General features: G+C 48.4%; 2 protein-coding genes across 7 annotated transcripts in view; one reads left to right on the top strand and one right to left on the bottom strand.

Annotated features, from left to right (window-relative positions):
* The window catches only part of LOC105519059 (actin-related protein 2/3 complex subunit 4), a 45,966-nt gene extending 29,503 nt beyond the window's left edge, over positions 1–16,463 (bottom strand). Inside the window, exons 1-6 of one of the 6 annotated variants that reach the window (XM_011952236.1) lie at positions 16,253–16,463; positions 11,145–11,263; positions 8,666–8,777; positions 7,055–7,150; positions 4,394–4,564; positions 1,077–1,978 (exon numbers count right to left, since the gene is read on the bottom strand). In XM_011952236.1, coding sequence (XP_011807626.1) covers positions 1,973–1,978; positions 4,394–4,564; positions 7,055–7,114 — 237 coding nt within the window. In that variant the 5' untranslated portion in view covers positions 7,115–7,150; positions 8,666–8,777; positions 11,145–11,263; positions 16,253–16,463 and the 3' untranslated portion in view covers positions 1,077–1,972. Of the gene's footprint in view, positions 1–1,076; positions 1,979–4,393; positions 4,565–7,054; positions 7,151–8,665; positions 8,778–11,144; positions 11,264–15,775 lie in introns of those variants that run through there. The other 5 variants (XM_011952237.1, XM_011952235.1, XM_011952234.1 and 2 more) reach the window with 5 other exon arrangements.
* TADA3 (transcriptional adaptor 3) overlaps positions 16,168–21,227 on the top strand; it is a 12,960-nt gene continuing 7,900 nt past the window's right edge. The window contains exons 1-5 of the mRNA XM_011952239.1: positions 16,168–16,216; positions 16,728–16,741; positions 17,469–17,702; positions 19,000–19,250; positions 19,349–19,454. Coding sequence (XP_011807629.1) covers positions 17,496–17,702; positions 19,000–19,250; positions 19,349–19,454 — 564 coding nt within the window. The 5' untranslated portion in view covers positions 16,168–16,216; positions 16,728–16,741; positions 17,469–17,495. The remainder of the gene's footprint in view (positions 16,217–16,727; positions 16,742–17,468; positions 17,703–18,999; positions 19,251–19,348; positions 19,455–21,227) is intronic.

Here is a 21,227-nt window from a genome sequence, read left to right as displayed (position 1 = left end):
TGTTAGCCAGGATGGTCTCGATCTCCTGACCTCGTGATCCGCCCGTCTCGGCCTCCCAAAGTGCTGGGATTACAGGCTTGAGCCATCGTGCCCGGCAAGAATCCCTTTTCAAAGCTCAGCTCAAAGGTGAACCCTTCTTGAAGCTTACCCTGACACCCTCTCCTATATTTACCCCTTGGCCCCCCGACTTCCAATATTAAATATAAAACACTTCAGTGAACCTTTTACATACCTAGCCCTTTTCCTGGACCTCCAAGTCTCTTCAAGGCAAGGATAACATCATGAACACTGGAAATTATTCAACAGCCCAGCCACTGGGCTGGTGAACAACTACGGTTCAGTCAGTACCTGTGTGGCAGGGACCGTGTCAGACTGTTCATATTCATTATCTCTACTGAGACACAAAATAGAAATAACTTGACCAAATTTGTCAAGAAGAATCAGGATTCAAACACAAGGATTTTTTCTATTTTTTTTACTTCAAGGTGTTACTAAGGTGTAGTACTATCCAATGGAACTTTCTGCAATGATAGGAATCTCTATGTATGTGTTGCATATGCTCTATGTTTATATATGCTGTTATACATGGTACAGTCACTGGTAGCTGTTAAGTTGCCAGGGGGACTGGGGAACTGGATTTTAAACTTTATTTAATTGTAATAATTAAAATTTAAATAGCCACTTGTGGATGGTGATTACTGTTTTGGCACAGGCAAAAGTCTACTCTCTTGCTCACTGGCTAGATTTGGGGCAAGTTATTACATCTCACATTTGGAATCTCAGTTTCCTTATCCACCAAATGGGAGCACTGTTTCTCTGAGGTTACTTTTTAGCCCAAGTAAGTTCATTATGTGAAAAGCACCAAAGCTCTGTATAGGCAGAGAGAGCAGTTTCAGAAATGAATGGTGCCTGGACTACAATGAATGGAGTCTCTGGGTTGGGGCCCCTGATAGGAATAATGGTGAGACCAATCATGAGATTGCACCCAGTGGGGAGCTCCAGGCACAATTACCAGCCATCTGGTCTCAGGGAAAAGAAGCCCCACCTCCCCTCCTTTTATACACACAGACAGCAAAGACCTCATGCAGCCCCAAAGGGGCAAAAAGAGACTTTAATTAGGGGAGGGAGGATCCACCAGAATCAGAAAAGGGACAGCTAGCATGGGAGCAGACGAGCCAGAACAGGCAGGAGGAGGGCCCAACTGGGAAGCTCTAGAGGACTCACCTCGCAACCTCTGGCACAGGCACTGGCACTGACGGACAAGGCGAAACAGCGGCCCCTCTCAACTGGGAGGGTACCCAGTGGCCCCTGTAGTCAGGGGTTGCCTGGCTTTTGGGCCCCAGGTCCTAGGCATGACTGGTGGTCACCAATTTGGCCCTTGTCCCCAACCAGTGCTGGGGGGCCATCTTCAGGCAGAACTCAGGAAGCTGGCAGAGGGTTCCCACCACTTATATTGGGGCCAAGGAGGCTTGGGAATAAAAGGGTAAGGGAGAGAAACTGGAGTCTGAAACCTCCCTCCCTCCCCACCTGGGGTGGCATAGGAGAGAAAAAATAAAGTCGCCTACTGGCTCCAGGCCCGCCCAGACCCACAGCAACCAATAAGGTACAATCATTGGGACCAGTCACAGTCACTGGAGGTGGAGGTTTTAAAAAAAAAAAAAAAAAAAAAGACAAAAAGGTTACAGTATCCTACAAGCACAGAGTTTAAGTTTCAAGACGTTAAAAAAAATCTGTCCCGGCCCAGGGCACTGAACATCAGAAGCCAGCCTGACCAGGCATGTGTGGCCTTGGGGCAGGTCCACTGCTGCTTTCTTGCCCAGCTAGCAAGCACACCACCCACCTCCCGCATCAAATGCCCACCCCAACCCAGCTCCCTGCTGCCGCCACTGCTGCTCTGGGGAGTGACTCCAGGACGCCTTCGTGGAGACATGGGTAGTCTGAGGGGGAAGGCCACGAGATCCAGCCAGATGGTTTAAAACTGTCAAGAGAACCAAGAGGCAGTGCATGGTGGTTATTATTGCATCCTGGTAGGACTGCTCTAAGGAGGTGTGTGAACCTGAGCTGCCACTGTGCTCGTATCTCTGAGGGACAGAGTTGGGTCCCAGGACACCTCGTGGTCATGCTCTAATTCAGCCAGCTTTCAGAAGTGACCTATGGGCACCGGCCCTAAGCCTAACACTAGATGAGGCAGAAAAATTAACAGCCATGGAGCTTCTCCACAGCTCCCCTGTGCCCTGGCATGGAGGCTGCTAGAAAGCCCTGTCAGCGTCCTGCCTGGTGAACTGAGGCTGCTTTCTTTAGGCATGGGGGCTCTCATGCAAGGGGCTTGGGGACTCAGAGGGCCAAGTGGAGAAGGACCCAGGTTCTGGTACTTTTGTGTCAAGCTCTGGATGATCCTCCAACCAAGACAGGCTCTTGAAATGTTTTCTGCCCTCAAGGATCCCCCATGCTGCCTAGGACAGCCCTGGACATTTAGAGACCAAAGGTTGTGAACCAATGGTCCATGCCTGAAACCAGCCCAAAGATGAGCACTGTATGGCCCACATGGTGTTTAAAAGATTATGAATTAGTTGGTGGGGCACGGTGGCTCACGCCTGTAATCCTAGCACTTTGGGAGGCCCAAGTGGGTGGATCACGAGGTCAGGATATTGAGACTATCCTGGCTCACACGGTGAAACCCCGTCTCTACTAAAAGTACCAAAAAAATTAGCTGGGCGTGGTGGCGGGCGCCTGTAGTCCCAGCTACTCGAGAGGCTGAGGCAGGAGAATGGCATGAACCCAGGAGGCGGAGCTTGCAGTGAGCCAGACTCCAGCCTGGGCGACAGAGAGAGACTCCATTTAAAAAAAAAAAAATGGGGGGCTCAATGGCCTGGAGGTGTGTGGGAGCCAGCCCCTGCAGATGAGGCATGTGCTTAGCAGCTCCTTATCCTGCCCACTCCACAGCTATCCAACCTTTGGATGCACCTGAATTTGTGACCCCGACAAAGGTTATGGTACTATCTTAGACCTCTGAGTCCGAAAACCCAGCTCCACATTCTGGTTCCCCCTCTTACTGGCTGAGGGACCTTGGACAGGTGCTTTTGCTTCTAGAGCCCCAGTTTATTAATCTCTAAAATGGCGATAATAGCTGACTCAAAGATTGTTTTGAGTAATACATGGAACATGTGAACATACTTTTTTAGGTGTCTAATTCTGTGTGATGTAATTATCATAAGTAAGTAAATGATTGTTGAATGAGTGAGCCAAATATTCAATTGGAACAAGAGCTATTTTCCCCTTCCAGTTCAATCTAGAGGGTTCCTAGTATCCTGGTCATAAAACTTCAGTGCTGCAATACATGGAAAGCTTACTATGTACCAGGTGTTATGTTTTACACACATGGTCTCACTTAATGCTCAACCACTCTGAAAGATAAGTATTAATTACCAGACCTTCATTTCACAGCTGAGGAAACTGAGGCTTAGTTGAAAGTTCAGTGACATGCCTGAGTAGGCGGTGGAGCCTGGATTCACACAAAGGTGGTCTGCCTCCACAGCTGAGTGAGCTGAACATCCATGCTGACCTGTGCACACACTACGGCTATTCTGTACACTGGCCACCCTCAGTATAATTAAATCCCAAGGGAAGTGGGTATAATTTCCATTTGTAGGAATCTAAGCTCCTTCTGGACTGGGTGTGTACTTACTAGTGGGAGTACACACTAAGTCTACCACCTAGAGATCACAGCCACTCTGGGCGGAACATATCAACAAACCGAAGATTATTTGGAAAAAGGAGAAAAAAAAAGAAGGCATGTTCTGAATATCTAAACAACTAAGAACTATGTCATCAGTTCATCAATGTAAACAATTCTACCTCTTCAGATGACTACGTGCTTTCAATTAGAAAGGCATAAACAATGTAAGAGGAATCTGGAGGACTTATACCATGCAAGTGATAGAAAACGGGTTGAAAGAATCATGACTGAGCCTGAGAAACATGCTGAAGGGAAGTACTGAAGTCTATTTGAGAAGCGGAATTATAACATGATTAACTGTCCTATATTCCTAGAAAATTCACTTGCAGACTTCACTTGCCTTGCTTGGGGTTTGAATGAGATAGAGGTAAGGCCTTTGTGAACATCTTGAGATGTAGAAATGAGTGTCCAAGTTCCTATGAGGGACTAGGAGACATCCCAGACACCCAAATATAGAAAATGCCTTGTAGCTCTCAGAGAAGAACTTGGGGTCCTCTAGCTCCAAAGCACCTGACTGACCTGCTGTGCCCAGGGGTCCTAGAGAGCTCAGAAGATATAAACACACTGCTTGGACCCCTTTCCCACCAGATGCTAAGTTCTCAACATGACCCCCAGATCCTTTGGCCTTGGAAGGAAAGCTGAAAGGCCCCTACTCACATTCTTAAGGAACTCCTCAGCCACAATGCGGGCACGGGCATTGACTGACAGCTTCATCTCACTGATCTCCTTGTCAATCTCCTCCATGAAGTGAATCACAAAGTCCACCAACTTGTGTTTGTACATCTGCTCTGTGTGGAAGTTGGTGATCAGAAAGCTGATATCATACCCCTAGGGAAGAAGACAGTAGGGAGGAGGAAGAGAAAGAACAGGAGAGAATTAGCACCCCAGGGGAACTGGGCTGGTCATGTCCTCCACTCATCCACATGGTTCCCACTGGCTGTGATCTTCTCCCAAGCTACACACCCTTCCAGTCAGCAGCCCAGATGCTCTGGGGGAGGGTGTCTAGGTTGGATCCAAGCAACTGAACCCAGCTGAGAATTCTGTGTGTATCAGACATCTCTGGAAGACTATCTGTGGCACAAAGAACTCTGCATTGAGAATGAGTCGGCCGGGCGCGGTGGCTCAAGCCTGTAATCCCAGCACTTTGGGAGGCCGAGGCGGGTGGATCACGAGGTCAGGAGATCGAGACCATCCTGGCTAACACAGTGAAACCCCGTCTCTACTAAAAAATACAAAAAAAAAAAAAAAAAAAAACTAGCCGGGTGACGTGGCAGGCGCCTGTAGTCCCAGCTACTCGTGAGGCTGAGGCAGGAGAATGGCGTAAACCCAGGAGGCGGAGCTTGCAGTGAGCTGAGACCCGGCCACTGCACTCCAGCCTGGGCAGCAGAGCGAGACTCTGTCTCAAAAAACAAAACAAAAAAAAAGAGAATGAGTCAAGGGACTTGAAGTCTTGTTAAAGAAGAATCTAATCAAACAATAGGGAATTTCAGTTCAGAGAAGAGATGATATGGAAGATGGGTGGGATTAAGGTCTTTTTCTGCTGGAGGCCTGTGGGAGGAAGAGCAATTTTATTTATTCTGGGTGGCCCCAGAAATTAGATCTAGGACCAGGAGAGAAAATTTGGCTCAGGATGAGGAAGAACTTGGCCAACACACCTAACGTGTCTGATGATGGCACATGCTGCTGTGTGGTAGTTGCTCTGTCACTTGGGATATTTTAAGTTGACCTGGCAAGGAGTCTGTGGAGAAGATTCAAGTAAAAATTCAGGCAACAACTGACCCAATGTTAACTGTGGCTTTAGGAGACTGATTTGGTGGGCCGGGTGTGGTGGTTTATGCCTGTAATCCCAGCACCTTGGGAGACCGAGGTGGGTGGATCACAAGGTCAGGAGATCAAGACCATCCTGGCTAACACGGTGAAACTCTGTCTCTACTAAGAATACAAAAAATTAGCCAGGTGTGGTGGCAGGGGCCCGTAGTCCCAGCTACTGGGGAGGCTGAGGCAGGAGAATGGCATGAACCCAGGAGGCGGAGCTTGCAGTAAGCCAAGATCGCACCACTGCATTCCAGCCTGCGTGACACAGGGAAACTCTGTCTCAAAAAAAAAAAAAAGAAAAAAAAAAAAGGAAAAGAAGGTTGGGTGCGGTGACTCACGCCTGTAAACCTAGCTGAGGCAGGTGGATCATGAGGTCAGGAGATCAAGATCATCCTGGCTAACACAGTGAAACCCCATCTCTATTAAAAATACAAAAAAATAAGCCAGGCATGGTGGCAGGCACCTGTAGTCCCAGCTACTCAGGAGGCTGAGGCAGGAGGATGGCATGAACCTGGGAGGTGGAGTTTGCAGTGAGCTGAGATTGCGCCACTGCACTCCAGCCTGGGCGACGGAGCGAGACTCCATCTCAAAAAAAAAAAGAGAGACTATGATTCACTTTGGGAGGCTGAAGCAGGTGGATCACCTGAGGTCAGGAGTTCGAGACCAGCCTGGCCAACACAATGAAACCCTGTCTCTAGTAAAACTACAAAATTAGCCAGGTGTGGTAGCGTATGCCTGTAATCCCAGCTACTCAGGAGGCTGAGGCAGGAGAATCGCTTGACCTGGGAGGTGGAGGCTGCAGTGAGCGAGACTGTGCCACTGCACTCCAGCCTGGGCAACAAGAGCAAAACTCCATCTCAAAAAAAAAAAAAGAGAGAGAGAGAGCGACTATGATTCAGTTGGCAGAGCTTAGAAAGGATTTCTAATTCACTGAGCTCTTTCTGATGCTAGACTATAGGGTCTGGGAATAAGCAATATGTCTTACCTTTTTTGCCTTTTTTTTTTTTTTTTTTTGAGACGGAGTCTTGCTCTGTTGCCCAGGCTGCAGTGCAGTGGCACGATCTCAGCTCACTGCAACCTCTGCCTCCTAGGTTTAAGCAGTTCTCTGCCTCAGCCTCCTGAGTAGCTGGGATTACAGGTGCCCACCACAATGCCCAGCTAATTTTTGTATTTTTAGTAGAGACGAGGTTTCACCATGTTGGCCAGGCTGGTCTTCGACTCCTGACCTCGTGATCCACCCACCTCGGCCTCCCAAAGTGCTAGGATTACAGGCGTGAGTCACCACACCCGGCCCTTTTTCGCCTTTTCTATGGCTGAGGTAGACCCAACTTTTCCTAAGTTTCTAATCCTCTTTGCTCCCACTCTGAGATGAAGGCCAAATCTCAATTCAGGCAGTGGGTGCCAAACAGCTGGAGGAGCACTGATCCTGGTTCTAGAAACAATTCCAGGCCATTCTGTAACAGGGTCCTGGGTATTGTAAACTCATGGGTCACAGGGTCTCACCTCCACAGGCTTCCTTCGAAGGATAAAGAAGTTCTCTGCTCGCATCATCATGAAGCGCATGAACTTGTGACATAAAATCTTCTCAATCTCATCGGCCTGCAGAGTGCAAGAGAGAAACGTTTCTCTAAAGCTGACACCCAAGGCCAAAAACACCTTGTAGCCTGGTCTTCTGACTCCAAGTTCTCCAAGGCTCCCAGGAGACAGTGAGGTTTGGTACTGGGAAGGATCATTGAAGTGGGGGACCTGGCTGCCAGCTGAAACAAGGGTCTACCTTGGGCCATCTGTTAATCAGGACCCATTCAGAGAGGTAATTCTTATAGTCTTCTATCGCTTCTTTCAGAGTCTACAGCTGTACTCCAAGCTGACCTTCCCATTCTCATTTCACTAGTGTTACATTTCCCAGGATGTTTTCTAGTACCACCTGGGCTATCAGAAATAACCTTAGGTGGTCTCTGCTTTAATAACACTGAACATTAAACAATCCCTGAAGTTTCTCCCTTCTGAACTCTCAACATTTCCTTTTTTTTTTTTTTCTTTTTTTTTTTTTGAGACGGAGTCTTGCTCTGTCGCCCAGACTGGAGTACAGTGGCGCGATCTAGGCTCACTGCAAGCTCCGCCTCCCGGGTTCACGCCATTCCCCCGCCTCAGCCTCCCCAGTAGCTAGGACTACAGGTGCCCACCACCATGCCCAGCTACTTTTTTTTTTTTTGAGACGGAGACTCACTCTGTCGCCCAGGCTGGAATGCAGTGGCGCGATCTCGACTCACTGTAATCTCCGCCCCCCGGGGTTCAAGCAATTCTCCTGCCTCAGCCTCCCGTGTAGTTGGGACTACAGGCGCATGCCATCACGCCTGGCTAATTTTTGTATTTTTAATAGAGACAGGGTTTTACCATGTTGGCCAGGCTGGTCTTGAACTCCTGACATCAAGTGATCCACCCGCCTTGGTCTCTCAAAGTGCTGGGATTACAGGCATGAGCCACTGTCCCTGGCCCCGAACTCTCAACATTTCTAAAGGAAAATTATTGCTGCTGGTTGCTAGTGTGCCCTTAACACCTCCCAACACTTGTTAACCTCCCATTTTAACAAGGAAAGCAGGCCCCAGGGTTAGAACTTTCTGTAGAAAACATTATGTAGTCTGTATTTAACAATGTTGTTTTGTTTTCATCCTGTTGAAAGTTTAGAGTTGCCTTCTACTGGCCAGGCATGGTGGCTCATGCCTGTAATCTCAGTACTTTGGGAGGCTGAGGTGGGCTGATTACCTGCGGTCCAGAGATGGAGACCATTCTGGTAAACATGGTGAAACCCCGTCTCTACTAAAAATACAAAAATTAACTGGATGTGGTGGCGGGCGCCTGTAATCCCAGCTACTCGGGAGGCTGAGACAGGAGAACCGCTTGAACCTGGGAGGCAGAGGTTGCAGTGAGCCGAGATCATGCCACTGCACTTCAGCCTTGGTGACAAGAGTTAAGAATCCGTCTCAAAAAAAAAAGGAAGCAGAGGCTAGGTTTCCTGCACTCTGAATCTAGAATCTGGCACACTGATCTCTCAGATGGGGACCCCTGGACTGAAAGAGAGCTCCTTACGCTGGGCCTCCTCCATGGTGAACTCACCTGTTTCACAGCGATGCTGACACGGACAGAGTTGATGGAGCCCTCAATCAGAACCTTTTCCTTCTCATTCCTGCTGATGGTCACAGGTTGTAACAGGAGCTCTTTGCTACTCCTGAAAACACAATGTGACAGAGTCCTCTGTACTACAGAGGGACAGAATAGTCAGAGTGACCCCATGGCAGGTCTTGGAATCACTATGAGACCACAGAGTCCAAGGAATAGAAGACTCACAAGCAGGGGTGCTCCAAGATGGGGGCCAGTGAGTGTGTTCTTCAGCAGAAAGAGCACAGGCTCTGAAGTCAGGGCGAAAAGGTTTTGAAATCCAGCCTCCTCTGTTACTTTCCTTGGGCAAGTTACCCTGTTGGAATCTCAATTTTCTCATCTGTAAAATGACTCTGATTCCTAATTCACTGGCGAGGACTGAGAGAGATCAAAAAGGGTCAAATGTCTAATAGCGTGCCTGGTACAGAGTAGGAGCTTTACAAAAAACAGCTATTTTAGTAACAACAAGTTGAACATCCCCAATCTGCAAATCCGAAATCCAAAATCTGAAACTGGCTGGGCGTGGTGGCTCATGCCTGTAATCCCAGCACTTTGGGAGGGTGAGGCAGGTGGATCACTTGAGGTCAGGAGTTTGAGACCAGCATGGCCAACATAGTGATATCACATTTCTACTAAAAATATAAAAATTAGCTGGGCATGGTGGCGCATTCCTGTAATTCCAGATACTCAGGAGGCTGAGGCATGAGAATTGCTCGAACTCAGGAGGTGGCAGTTGCAGTGAGCCAAGATCACACCACTGTACTCCAGCCTGGGCAACAGAATGAGACTCTGTCTCAAAAAAAAAAAAAAAAAAATCTGAGAGTTTCTGAGTGCTGACAAGATGCTCAAAGGAGATGCTCACTAGAGCATTTTGGATTTGGGATTAGGGATGCTCAACTGGTTAAGTATCTGCAAATATTCCACAATCTGAAATACTTCTGGTCCCAAGCATTTTGGATAAGAGATACTCAACCTATACGGGCAAACCAATATACCATCTAGGAATGTAGAGAGAACACCGGTCTTGGAGGTAAGGAAAGGCTAAAATTGAACACAGTTTGGCTTCCTTTAATTATCAATCCAGAAATGATTCATTTGCCTCTGAGACCCCTATGAGTTCAGGTTCCAAGGTAATGCCTCTGAATACCTACAGATCTGTAATAGTAATTAATTGTGGTGTGGTGTCTCTAAACTGTTAATTATTTTCAAAGGCCCACTGGAAATCATGTATGTTAAGCAGTATAACAGGGCATATCCTAACATCAGTTATTTTTAAAATTCAAAATTAAATAATATCATTTAAGGTGATAACCCAGATTATCTCAGTTATGTACGTACCAGATTGAATTTTATTTACTTTTTTTTGAGACGAAGTCTTGCTCTGTTGCCAGGCTGGAGTGCAGTGGCACGATCTCAGCTCGCTGCAAACTCTGCTTCCCGGGTTCGAGCAATTCTCCTGCCTCAGCCTCCTGAGTAGCTGGGACTACAGGCGTGCACCACCATGCCCAGCTAATTTTTGTATTTTTAGTAGAGACAGGGTTTCACCATGTTGGCCAGGATGCTCTCGATCTTTTGACTTTGTGATTTGCCTGCCTCAGCCTCCCAAAGTGCTGGGATTATAGACATAAGCCACCATGCCCAGCCTCTTTTACTTATTTTTTGAGACAGGGTCTCACCCAGGCTGGAGTGCACTGTCACGATGTTGGCTCACTGCAACCTCTACCTCCCAGGCTCAAGAGATCCTCCCACCTCAGCCTCCCAAGAAGCTGGGACTACAGGCATGTGGCACCAAGCCCAACTATTTTTGCATATTTTTTTGGTAGAGATGGAGTCTTGCCATGTTGTCCAGGCTGGTCTTGAACTCCTAGGCTCAAGCGATCTGCCCACTTCAGCCTCAAGTGCTCAGATTACAGGGGTGAACCACTGCACCAGGCAATGGCTTGTACCAGCCATTGCATCAGATTAAATTTTAAAGGGGAAAAAGCTATTTATGAAATGGAAACTAGATAAGAGAAAATCATTCAAAATGTGGAGTATTTGGATTAGGGTGTCAGAGTGTCTAGACTGGCAGGTACAAAAAAATCCCTGATCATCACATTAGAAAAGTATGGAGATGGAATCTCAGATAACTAAATTATCTATTCCTTAAACTACCAGTGTTTTCAACAATGCCCCAGGAAAGACTTCACCAACAGCCCCGCTCTGAGAAGTCATACCTTGTGTTAAGCAATCTTGTCTTTTCCCCTGGGTTCTGTCCTGCCAACCCACTGACCCTATTTTCTTAACTCCAAATTGGGAATCACCATTCAGCTGGCAGCCAAAATGTCAACTGCAGCTGTCCTGACTACTCTGGGACATAAGTTCACGGCACTTTCTAGACAGCAGCCATCTCTGCGTGCCGCACCCCTCATCCCCACCTTGACTTGTCCTTCCCTACCTGACTTCCACTTCCGGCTTGTTGTGTCGTTCCACAACCTGGGAGGAGAAGTTCTCCAGGCAGAGGGCAGCCTGCAATGTGGCCCGCACGGCACTCAGGTAGGGGCGGAGAGTGGCAGTCTATAGGAAATAACACAAAGGGAAGGGAAGATCAAAATCTGTCACGCCAAACCCACTGATCCCCTATTCCAGCTCCCATGAAGCCAGGTAGCACTGAGGGTGCAAGGCTCTTAAGACACCACTGTGAACAGAACAGACTAGGCCTTCGAGACGCCTTCCAACGTGCAGAGTCGTGGTTTTCAACAGGAGGCAATTTTGCCTGCCAGGGTACATTTGGCAATGTCGAGACATTTCCTTTCTTTCTTTTTTAACCTGGGGTCACACCAGAGGAATGCTGAGACATTTTCAACTGTCATGACTTGGCAGGGAGGGGAACTACAGGCACTGAGTGGATAGATATCCAATAAATATACTACAATGCACTACAAAGAATTATCGAGTCTCAAATATCAAAAGTGCTGAGGCTGAGAAAGTGATCTAGAGACATACCAGTGAATGCATGATTGTCTTCAATCGGTCTATTAGGCCAACAAATGTATAGGTGTACCGTTTGCCAGGCACTGAGCTAACTGGGAATTCAAAGATGATTAACACTGTCTCTATCCTCAAACAGCTCAACTGGATAGCAGATATACAGAAAATAACTATGATATAAAGATAAAATGTGAAATATTTAGATTTACAAGTAATCTATATTTGCAGAAGAAACTGGTTTTGAAAGTGAAGTGGGATTAGGAGGATTTTATAACGAGAAAAAGTAGAATAAGGACATTCTTTTTTGAGACAAGACTCTTGCTTTGTCACCCAGGCTGGACTGCAGTGGCACGATCTCGGCTCACTGCAAGCTCTGCCTCCTGGGTTCATGCCATTTTCCTGCCTCAGCCTCCCAAGTAGCTGGGACTACAGGCGCCCACCACCACGCCTGGCTAATTTTCGTATTTTTAGTAGAGAGAGGGTTTCACGTGTTAGCCAGGGTGGTCCTGATCTCCTGACCTTGTGATCCACCCGCCTCAGCCTCCCAAAGTGCTGGGATTAGAGGTGTGAGCCCCACACTCGGCCAGAATAAGGACATTCTTAGTAGAGGGATTAGCTTCTAGATGCACTGGTCAGTCTCAGTCCTTATATCAGCCAAATTCTTTCCCACCTCAGGGCTTTACACATGTTTGACCATCTATTTGTAGGCTTTTTTCCTCTCTTTCTTTGCCTAGGTCATCCTCCAGATCTCAGCTTAATTAAGGAAGGCCTCTTAGGCCTTCACTTTCCCCTACAAAGCATTTATTACAATTTACAATAAAATGTCTTTCATGTCTTTTTAATTTTTATTTATTTATTTATTTTGAGACAGTCTCGCTTCTGTCGCCCAGCCTGGAGTGCAGTGGCGCGATCTCTGCTCACTGCAATCTCTGCCTCCCGGGTTGAAGCCCTTTTCCTGCCTCAGCCTCCCGAGTAGCTGGGATTACAGGTGCACACCACCATGCCCGGCTAATTTTTGTATTTTTAGTAGCGATGGGGTTTCACCATGTTAGTCATGGTTGTCTTGAAATCCTGACCTCAGGCAATCCGCCCACTTCAGCCTCCCAAAGTGTTGGGATTACAGGTGTGAGCCAATGTGCCTGGCTTATTTTATTTTTACTTTACTTTAATTTTATTATTTTATTTTATTTTATTTTATTTTTGAGACAGAGTCTCACTTTGTTGCCCAGGCTGGAGTGCAGTGGTGCAATCTTGGCTCATTGCAACCTCCACCTCCCGGGTTCAAGTGATTCACCTGCCTCAGTCGCGTGAACAGCTGAGATTACAAATGTGCACCATCATGCCTGGCTAACTTTTGTATTTTTAGTAGAGATGGGGTTTTGCCATGTTGGCCAGGCTGGTTTCAAACTCCTGACCTCAAGTGATCCGCCCATCTCGGCCTCCTAAAATGCTGGGATTACAGGCGTGAACCACTGCAACTGGCCTCCTTCATGCCTTTGTAAAGTGATTTCTCCTTTACTAGGCTGTAAACCTCATGGTCAACAGACCATATTTATTTTATTCACAGCTTATATAGCCTCCAACCTAGCTCAGTATGTAACATGTAGAGTGTCTCACTCATTTCCTGCAGAATAAATAAGCAAAAGAAATAATTAAGGTTAGAGTAACACAAAAAGACAGCAAGAGTTCCAGAGTAATGAGTACAATGTCTCTGTATATGAGAAGCATTTTAGATTCACTAAATGAGGCTGCAGTGGTAGCCTGAGGTAAGATGGGGAATCTTGAATGCCAGGCTACCAAGTTTAGCTTTTCTCTTAAGGGGGTAAGAAACTACTGGGGCTTTTTGAGGAGGAAGTTCATGACTGTAGCTGCATGGTGGCTCTGTGAAGAATGATTTGGAGAGGGAAGTGAGACATACAGCAGACTGTGTCACAAGCAAAGAGTATCACAAGTGTTGGACTGACATTAGATGGAGTGGATAATGGAACTGAAAAACAACTTCCCAGGGGCTTATGCCTGTTATCTCAGCACTTCGGGAGGCCAAGGGGGGGTGGATCACCTGAGGTCAGGAGTTCAAGACCAGCCTGGCTAACAAGGCAAAACCCCGTCTCTACTAAAAACACAAAAAAATTAGCCACGGCGGGTGCCTGTAATCTCAGCTACTTGGGAGGCTGAGGCAGGAGAATTGCTTGAACCCAGGAGACTGAGGTTGCAGTGAGCTGAGACCTGGCCACTGCACTCCAGCCTGGGCGACAGGGAGAGAAGGTGTCTTTAAAAAAAAAGAAAAATAAAAACAACTTCCAACGAACTGTGGTCTAGCCATTCAATTAAATACTACTTAGCAATAAAAAAGAGTAACTATTGATACACACAATATGGTTGACTCTCACATATACTATGGTAAGAAGCCACACTTAAAAGCCTGCATACTAAACCATTCCATTTACATGACAATCTGAAAAAGGCAAAACTATAGGGGTTAAAAAAATCAGTGGTTGTCGGGGGTGGGAAGGAGGAAAAGTGTGATTACAAAAGGACTCAAGGGAATTTTTTGGGGTGATGGAAATATTCTGTATTTTGGTTGTAGTAGTGGTTACACAACTTGACTTTTTTTTTTAAGACACAGGATCTTGCTATATTGTCCAGGCTACAGTGCAGTGGCTATTCACAGGCGTCATCACAGTGTACTACAGCCTCGAATTTCTGGGCTCAAGTGATCCTCCTGCCTAAGCCTCCTGAGCAGATGGTACTACAGGCGCATGCCACCATACCCAGCAAGTTTTTGTCAACACTGTTTTTTTTTGAGATGGAGTCTTGCTGTCGCTGGAGCAACAGGCTGGAGTGCAGAGGCATGATCTCCGCTCACTGCAAGCTCCGCCTCCTGGGTTTCCGCGGTTCTCCTGCCCCTGCCTCTGCCACCCGACAAGGTGGGACTACAGGCGTCCACCACCACCCTCCCGGCTAATTTTCTGCATTTTTAGTAGAGAAAGGGTTTCACCGTGTTAGCCAGGATGGTCTGGATTGCCTGACCTCGTGATCCGCCCACCTCGGCCTCCCAAAGTGCTGGGATTACAAGCGCGAGCCACCGCGCCCGCCCTTTGGCAACAGTTATAGACAGTAAAACTAAAAAAGGTGACTGGCTCCGTGACGCCTGTCCTTTCATGAATAAAACAGACGTAGTCTCATGCAATACCTCAATAAACTTAAATTTTTAAAAATCAAGAGGCATGTGCTCCGTTAGAAAAAAAAAAATCCAGATTTCTAGCAGAGATACGAGGTCACAAAGTTTGCCAGGATAGGGAACCCAGGAGGAAGAGCAAATTTAGAATGAAAGATGAATTTTGAACTGGAGGTGTAATTTCAAGTTCTCTCCAAGATATCCAGGCAAACCTTGAAAGAGAACTGAGAAGCCAGATTAGGAGTCATCAGAGTGAAGAAAGTCAGTGAAGCCAGCAGACTAGATCGGTATCACCAGGGAAGGTGTGACGATGAGGGAGGTGGTCATCCAAAGTCACAACTCCCAAGAATACCCACATGTATGAAAAAGGGAGGACTTTCAGGAAGGGAGGGACGAGCAGTATCACAGCTAACACACACTAGGGCTGACACAGTTCAGTTCTGACCACGAGGGGCCTGAATGGAAGCAACACGAGAGATCCTCCAGTGGGGTGGAAGCAGGGCTGGAGGTACCAAGAGTGGGATAAGTGTGGCCGCCTGCCTTAAGCAACAGTAGGGTCAGGAAGGCAGAAGAGGACAAAGGGCGTATTTAGTGAAGCTCTCCTGTGGATAGGCAGATGGACCTGCTACATGCCTCAGCGGCCCTTGGACGGGCTAAGAGTCCGACTACGTACCCTGAAACGCTCCAAAGAGCCTAGGAAGCCCCACTTCCGGCTTCCTCCAGGGCTCAGGAAAAGCCCCTACCTGCTTGGAAGGCTGATCATGAAGCCGCAAGGCCCGCTTCAAACCAGGGAGTACCCCTACTCGCCCCTTCCTCACTTCGGGCCCCCGCCCTCTTTCTCCCACCCTCATGGTGTTCCCACAACCCCCCGGCATCCCTCGGCCCCGCGCCCCTGCGGCAAAGCTACATCTCCCACCGACCCACTGCCCTGAGGCTGAACAGCTGGGGGTCCCTGGCCGGGGACCCGGCTCTCTCACCATCGCGGGCGCTGGCTGGGCCGGAAAGCGGAAGTGCGGAAGTGGCCAGCCCCGCGATGCCTGCCCTTTCGCGAGAAGCGCAGCCGCTGTCTCCGCCCGGACTTCCGGACGGTACCATCTATGCTCTGAGCGGGATAGGGAGCCCTTGCGAACGCCTGGGCCTTTCGGAAGTTTTCCACCTAGGGCTGTCTCGGTATCTTTAAACTCTTGCACTAGAGTCACTACTTAAGCTCCTCCAGGAATGGGAGCAGCTCCCCTTTGTGCCTTCGGCCTTCTTGTTACCTTTGCCACAGCCTCCCCCCAGGTATGCAATGGTACAGCCCAGCTTCAGATTGGGCACCAAATTAGGACAAGCTGAAGCGGAGGAGCCCTTCGTTTCTTCCGGTTCTGTGCCCCCATCCTTTCTCTTGCCCCTCCTACCCGCAGCTCCTGGGGCTCAGCGGCGCTAACTGCAGCGCGGAGATCTCCGCCGCCAAGCCCCGCCTCCCGCCCTGAGCTGTGCCCTGGGGCTCGCCTGAGGCCGACCACCCGCACCCCATCTCTAGCGGGCTTGCTCGAGGCCCACCTTCTCCCCACCCCCGGCAAACTTCAGTAGGCTCGCCCTCGCTGACTCCCCGCCCCCGCGTCAACTGCAAGGGGCCCGCCCATAGCCAGTTCCGGGGCGGTTGCTCCCATCGACCGGAACTCCCCGCCCCCTCCCGCGGCCCTGGGGCCGTAGGAGGCCGCAGTGAGGAGGTAGAGGGGGCGGGGGTCGCGCTAGGGTGTCCCTAGAGAACGAGGACTCTGAAGGCGGGACATTTGGGCGACCCCCGGGCAGGGCCAGCCATTAAACAGTTCCATTTCTGTGCCAGACACTGAACTGGGCTCTTGACGGGCATCATCTCTTAATCCTCAGAACATCCCAGGGAGGTAGGTACTGTTGTTATCCCCATTTTTCAGATTCAGACTTTTAATGGGGAAACAGACCGAGATTTCTTTTGTTCCCATTTTACAGATGGAAAAACTGAGACTCAAAAAGGTTAAATAACATGTTCAGGGGCACATAAGTAGAGAATGGTAAAGCCTGGACTTGAACCTGGGTCTGTCTGGCTTACCAGCCCACGTTCTAAACCACTATTAGTGACTAGAGAAGGGAGAAAGGTGGAGTAGGATAAGAAAAGAGGCCAAGAGTCCCAGAGAACATGGTAAGAATGGGGTGCTTGGAACTCAAAGTCTTAGCAGAACCCAAGAGAAACAGAAGGGAAGGAAAGAGCATCAGAAAGGCAAGGCAAGGCAATGCATAGTAATATAGCATGGTGATCAGGGGTGCAGACTCAATATAGCGGGGTTCAAATTGCACCTTGGAAGCATAGGCACATACCCACCCTTACAGAGTCTCAGTTTCTTTCTCTGTAAAAACGAGATCACAACGGTCCTTGTTCATGGTGCTGAGTGAGAAATTAAGTGAGATAAGCTGATAAAGTGCTTTGTGCCTAGCTTGGTACACAGTTAAGTGCCCTGTGAGTAGGAAATGTGCCATCAATTTTGTCAGTAAGGGACTGAAGCCTGGCTTGCTTGAGGCTGTCCCTGGAGGTAAGAAGCCCTTGGGCTTTTCTCAAACCACTTTGTCTGCCATCAGTGGCCCTGTCCTCTCCAGCCCCACAGGATCCCCATATCCTGGGCCATGAGTGAGTTGAAAGACTGCCCCTTGCAGTTCCATGACTTCAAGTCTGTGGATCACCTGAAGGTCTGTCCCCGCTACACGGCAGTGCTGGCGCGCTCCGAGGATGATGGCATCGGCATCGAGGAGCTGGACACCCTGCAGCTGGAGCTTGAGACCCTGCTGTCTTCTGCCAGCCGGCGCCTGCGTGTGCTTGAGGCTGAAACCCAGGTGATACCCCAGAGAGGGGCCATCACCAGAGATGGACTGCAACAAGTTATGGGATGGGTCATTGAGTTAGCTCCATATGCTGAGACCTGGGATACAGGGGTTTGTGGGGAGAGGGAGAGAGACCCAAACTGGGTTTGCATGACACAAAAAATAACAAGAATATGCATGATCCCCTTAAATTGCAAGATTTCTAATTCAGTACACTTCTATTGGCATCCCCCCCAACCATCCCCCATTATGTTCTGAGTTCTACACTAGTCATTAGAGAAAGGTAATTAGGACAGTTTTGGCTGTCAGGGAGCTTGCCAACTAGGAAAGGGAGAAAGTCAGGTGCATACCAGGTGATGTGATGTTGTGGTTAGGAGTCCTAGGGAACTGGAATGGGGAGACCTGGATTTGAATCCTGGCATAAGCACTTGCTAGCATTGCTGTTTCCTAGCTATATGACTTTGAGAAAGTTTTCTCATATCTCTGAGTATCAGTTTCCCTATCTGCAAAGTGGGGTGAATAATAGGACCTACCTTAGTGCTTTTGTGAGGATTAAAAGAGAATTTTTGCAAAAACTCAACCCAATGCCATACACTAAGTAAGCACTTCAGGTGTTATTTATTTACTACTCTGATTACTTTATTCACTGCATAAAGATGCCTTGAGCCTTGTGTGCCAGGCGCTATGCTGTATCCTGCAAAATAGAGATGGTTAAGGTGGGCTTTCTGGTCTTCAGTAGCTTATGGTCTAGTTGAAGAGACAAGGTGCGATGGTCATTCCAGTGTGACCAAACAGCATGACTGGGTGCACGATGGAGGTGTGAAGTGCCAGAGACTTGTAGAGGAAGGAGGTGCCAACTGGACCTAAAAGGATGAATGGAATTAACTTGTCCCTGGGAATCCATGGAAGCTCCTTGAGGAAGGCTATGACTCAAGTTGTATTTTAGCATCTACGAACCTGGGTAACTGATTCAGAGAAGGCATCTCAGTGGTGGTGACATTGAAGTGAAGGTTTGCTGGGAGGACTCTTCTGTTAAACAGTATGTGACTGGCATGGGTGATAAAGAAGTGAATCAAGAGTACAGATAAACAAGTGAATGAGATGATAAGTATATGAATAAAGTCCTAAGAGGCCAGGCACAGACAATGAGCTGAATTTTGAAGGATGAGTAAGAGTTTACTAGGTAAAAAGAGGATAGGGAAAGACCCAGGAGACTCCTTAGATTCTAGATCCTAATTTATTCAGTAGAGGAAAGAGATATTCTGTGTTTTCCCTTCTCCCCCTCAGTGACAGTTTCTGTAAATTTCAGATCCTCACCGACTGGCAGGATAAGAAAGGTGACCGACGATTCCTGAAGCTGGGTCGAGACCATGAACTTGGAGCTCCCCCGAAACATGGAAAGCCCAAGAAGCAGAAACTGGAAGGGAAGGCAGGACATGGGCCGGGCCCTGGCCCAGGACGGCCCAAATCCAAAAACCTTCAGCCCAAGATCCAGGAATATGAATTCACTGATGACCCTATCGACGTGCCACGGATCCCCAAAAATGATGCCCCCAACAGGTTCTGGGCTAGAGAACATAGAAGGGGGCCTCGAGGTTCTGGTGGTGGAAGCACTGGTGGGGCAGGGGCACCCACTGAGGATCTGCTTCTCCCTGCAGGTTCTGGGCTTCAGTGGAGCCCTACTGTGCTGACATCACCAGCGAGGAGGTCCGCACACTTGAGGAGCTACTGAAGCCCCCAGAAGATGAGGCTGAGCATTACAAGGTAGAAACTCTGGGCCTTGATAGACATGATGCAGAACAAGAGAGTTCAGAGGTGGCTGAGAATTAAAGCTACTAAAGCCATGCGTCATCTTCCTTCCCCCACCCTGTCCAGCCTCCTATCTGCTCCATCAATGTATCCAGACACCCAGGTCCAAACTCAGCTTTCTGTGTGCGCTGCCTCCCCTCTACCCGAGCCAGATGTCACCACGCCCTCAAGCTTAAGTGAAGTGTGCCCGTGTTCCTTTATCTCTGTCCCTTTGCTTTGGTCCAAGCCTTCATCAGCTTCTATACAAACAGCCCCTTAACTGATCCTGCTTTGAGGCCTCTGGAGGAACCTTTCTTCTTTCTTTAAGATGGAAAGCTTGGGCCAGGTGCAGTGGCTCATGCCTGCAATCCTAGCACTTTGGGAGGCCGGGGCAGGCAGATGGCCTGAGCTCAGAAGTTCGAGACCAGCCTGGGCAACATGGTGAAACCCCATCTCTACTAAAATACAAAAAATTAGCCAGGCATGGCGGTGTGCACCTGTAGTCCCAGCTACTTGGGAGGCTGAGTCAGGAGACTTTCTTGGACCCGGGAGTTGGAAGTTGCAGTGAACTGAGATCACGCCACTGCACTCCAGCCTAGGCAACAGAGCAAGACTCCGTCTTTAAAAAAAATAATAAAAATAAAAAAGAAAGCTCACACCTGTAATCCCAATACTTTGGGAGGCTGTGGCAGGCAGATCACCTGAGGTCAAGAATTCAAGACCAGCCTGACCAACATGGTGAAACGCTGTGTCTACTAAAAATACAAAAATTAGCTGGGCATGGTAGCGTGCACCTATAATCCCAGCTACTTGAGAGACTGAACCAGGAAAACCACCTGAATCGGGGAGTCATAGGTTGCAATGAACCAAGATCGTGCCACTGTATTCTAGCCTGGGTGACAGAACGAGATTCCATCTCATAAAAAAAAAAAATAGGCCAGGCGCGGTGGCTCAAGCCTGTAATCCCAGCACTTTGGGAGGCCGAGACGGGTGGATCACGAGGTCAGGAGATTGAGACCATCCTGGCTAACACGGTGAAACCCTGTCTCTACTAAAAATACAAAAAAAAAAAAAACTAGCCGGGCGAGATGGCGGGCGCCTGTAGTCCCAGCTACTCGGGAGGCTGAGGCAGGAGAATGGCGTAAACCCGGGAGGCAGAGCTTGCAGTGAGCTGAGATCCGGCCACTGCACTCCAGCCTGGGCGACAGAGCAAGACTCTGTCTCAAAAAACAAAAAACAAAAAATAAGATATAAAACTGTATGTTTTAATGATGAAAATAAATAAAACATGCTCCATTAAAGAATATTTAGAAAATACAGAAAAATGTTGAGGGAGAATACTCCCATAGGTCAGCTGTCATCAGATGTGCTCATGACATGGCACTGCATCTAGGCCTCTCTTCATCCCGTTATCTACAGGATCAAGTCCATGCATCCCAGTCCTTGATGGCACAGCTCCAGTGCCCCTCTCCATTTTCCTCGGCCATACCCTTCTTCCTTGCTGTATTGACCAGTCCCACCAAGTACCGTGCCGTCATTCCAGGACACCACAGCCTCCTTGCTGGTCTCTGGGCCCCTCTGGCAAGCTCTTCTCTCCCTCTTCTCTCCTTGATAGACTTGACTCACCCTCCAAGGCCCTGATCTCATGTTACCTCCACCAAAGCACCCTTTCAGATTCCCCAGCAGAAAGTTAGTCTCTCCTTTGTGCTGCCACAACACTCTGATCTACCTCTTTCACTTCACTTACCT

The sequence above is a fragment of the Colobus angolensis genome, unplaced genomic scaffold (genome assembly GCF_000951035.1).
Source record: "Colobus angolensis palliatus isolate OR3802 unplaced genomic scaffold, Cang.pa_1.0 Scaffold34, whole genome shotgun sequence".
Taxonomy (NCBI): Eukaryota; Metazoa; Chordata; class Mammalia; order Primates; family Cercopithecidae; genus Colobus; species Colobus angolensis.
The sequence above is the reverse complement of the archived record's forward strand: the minus strand, read 5'-3'. Positions and strand labels throughout refer to the sequence as shown.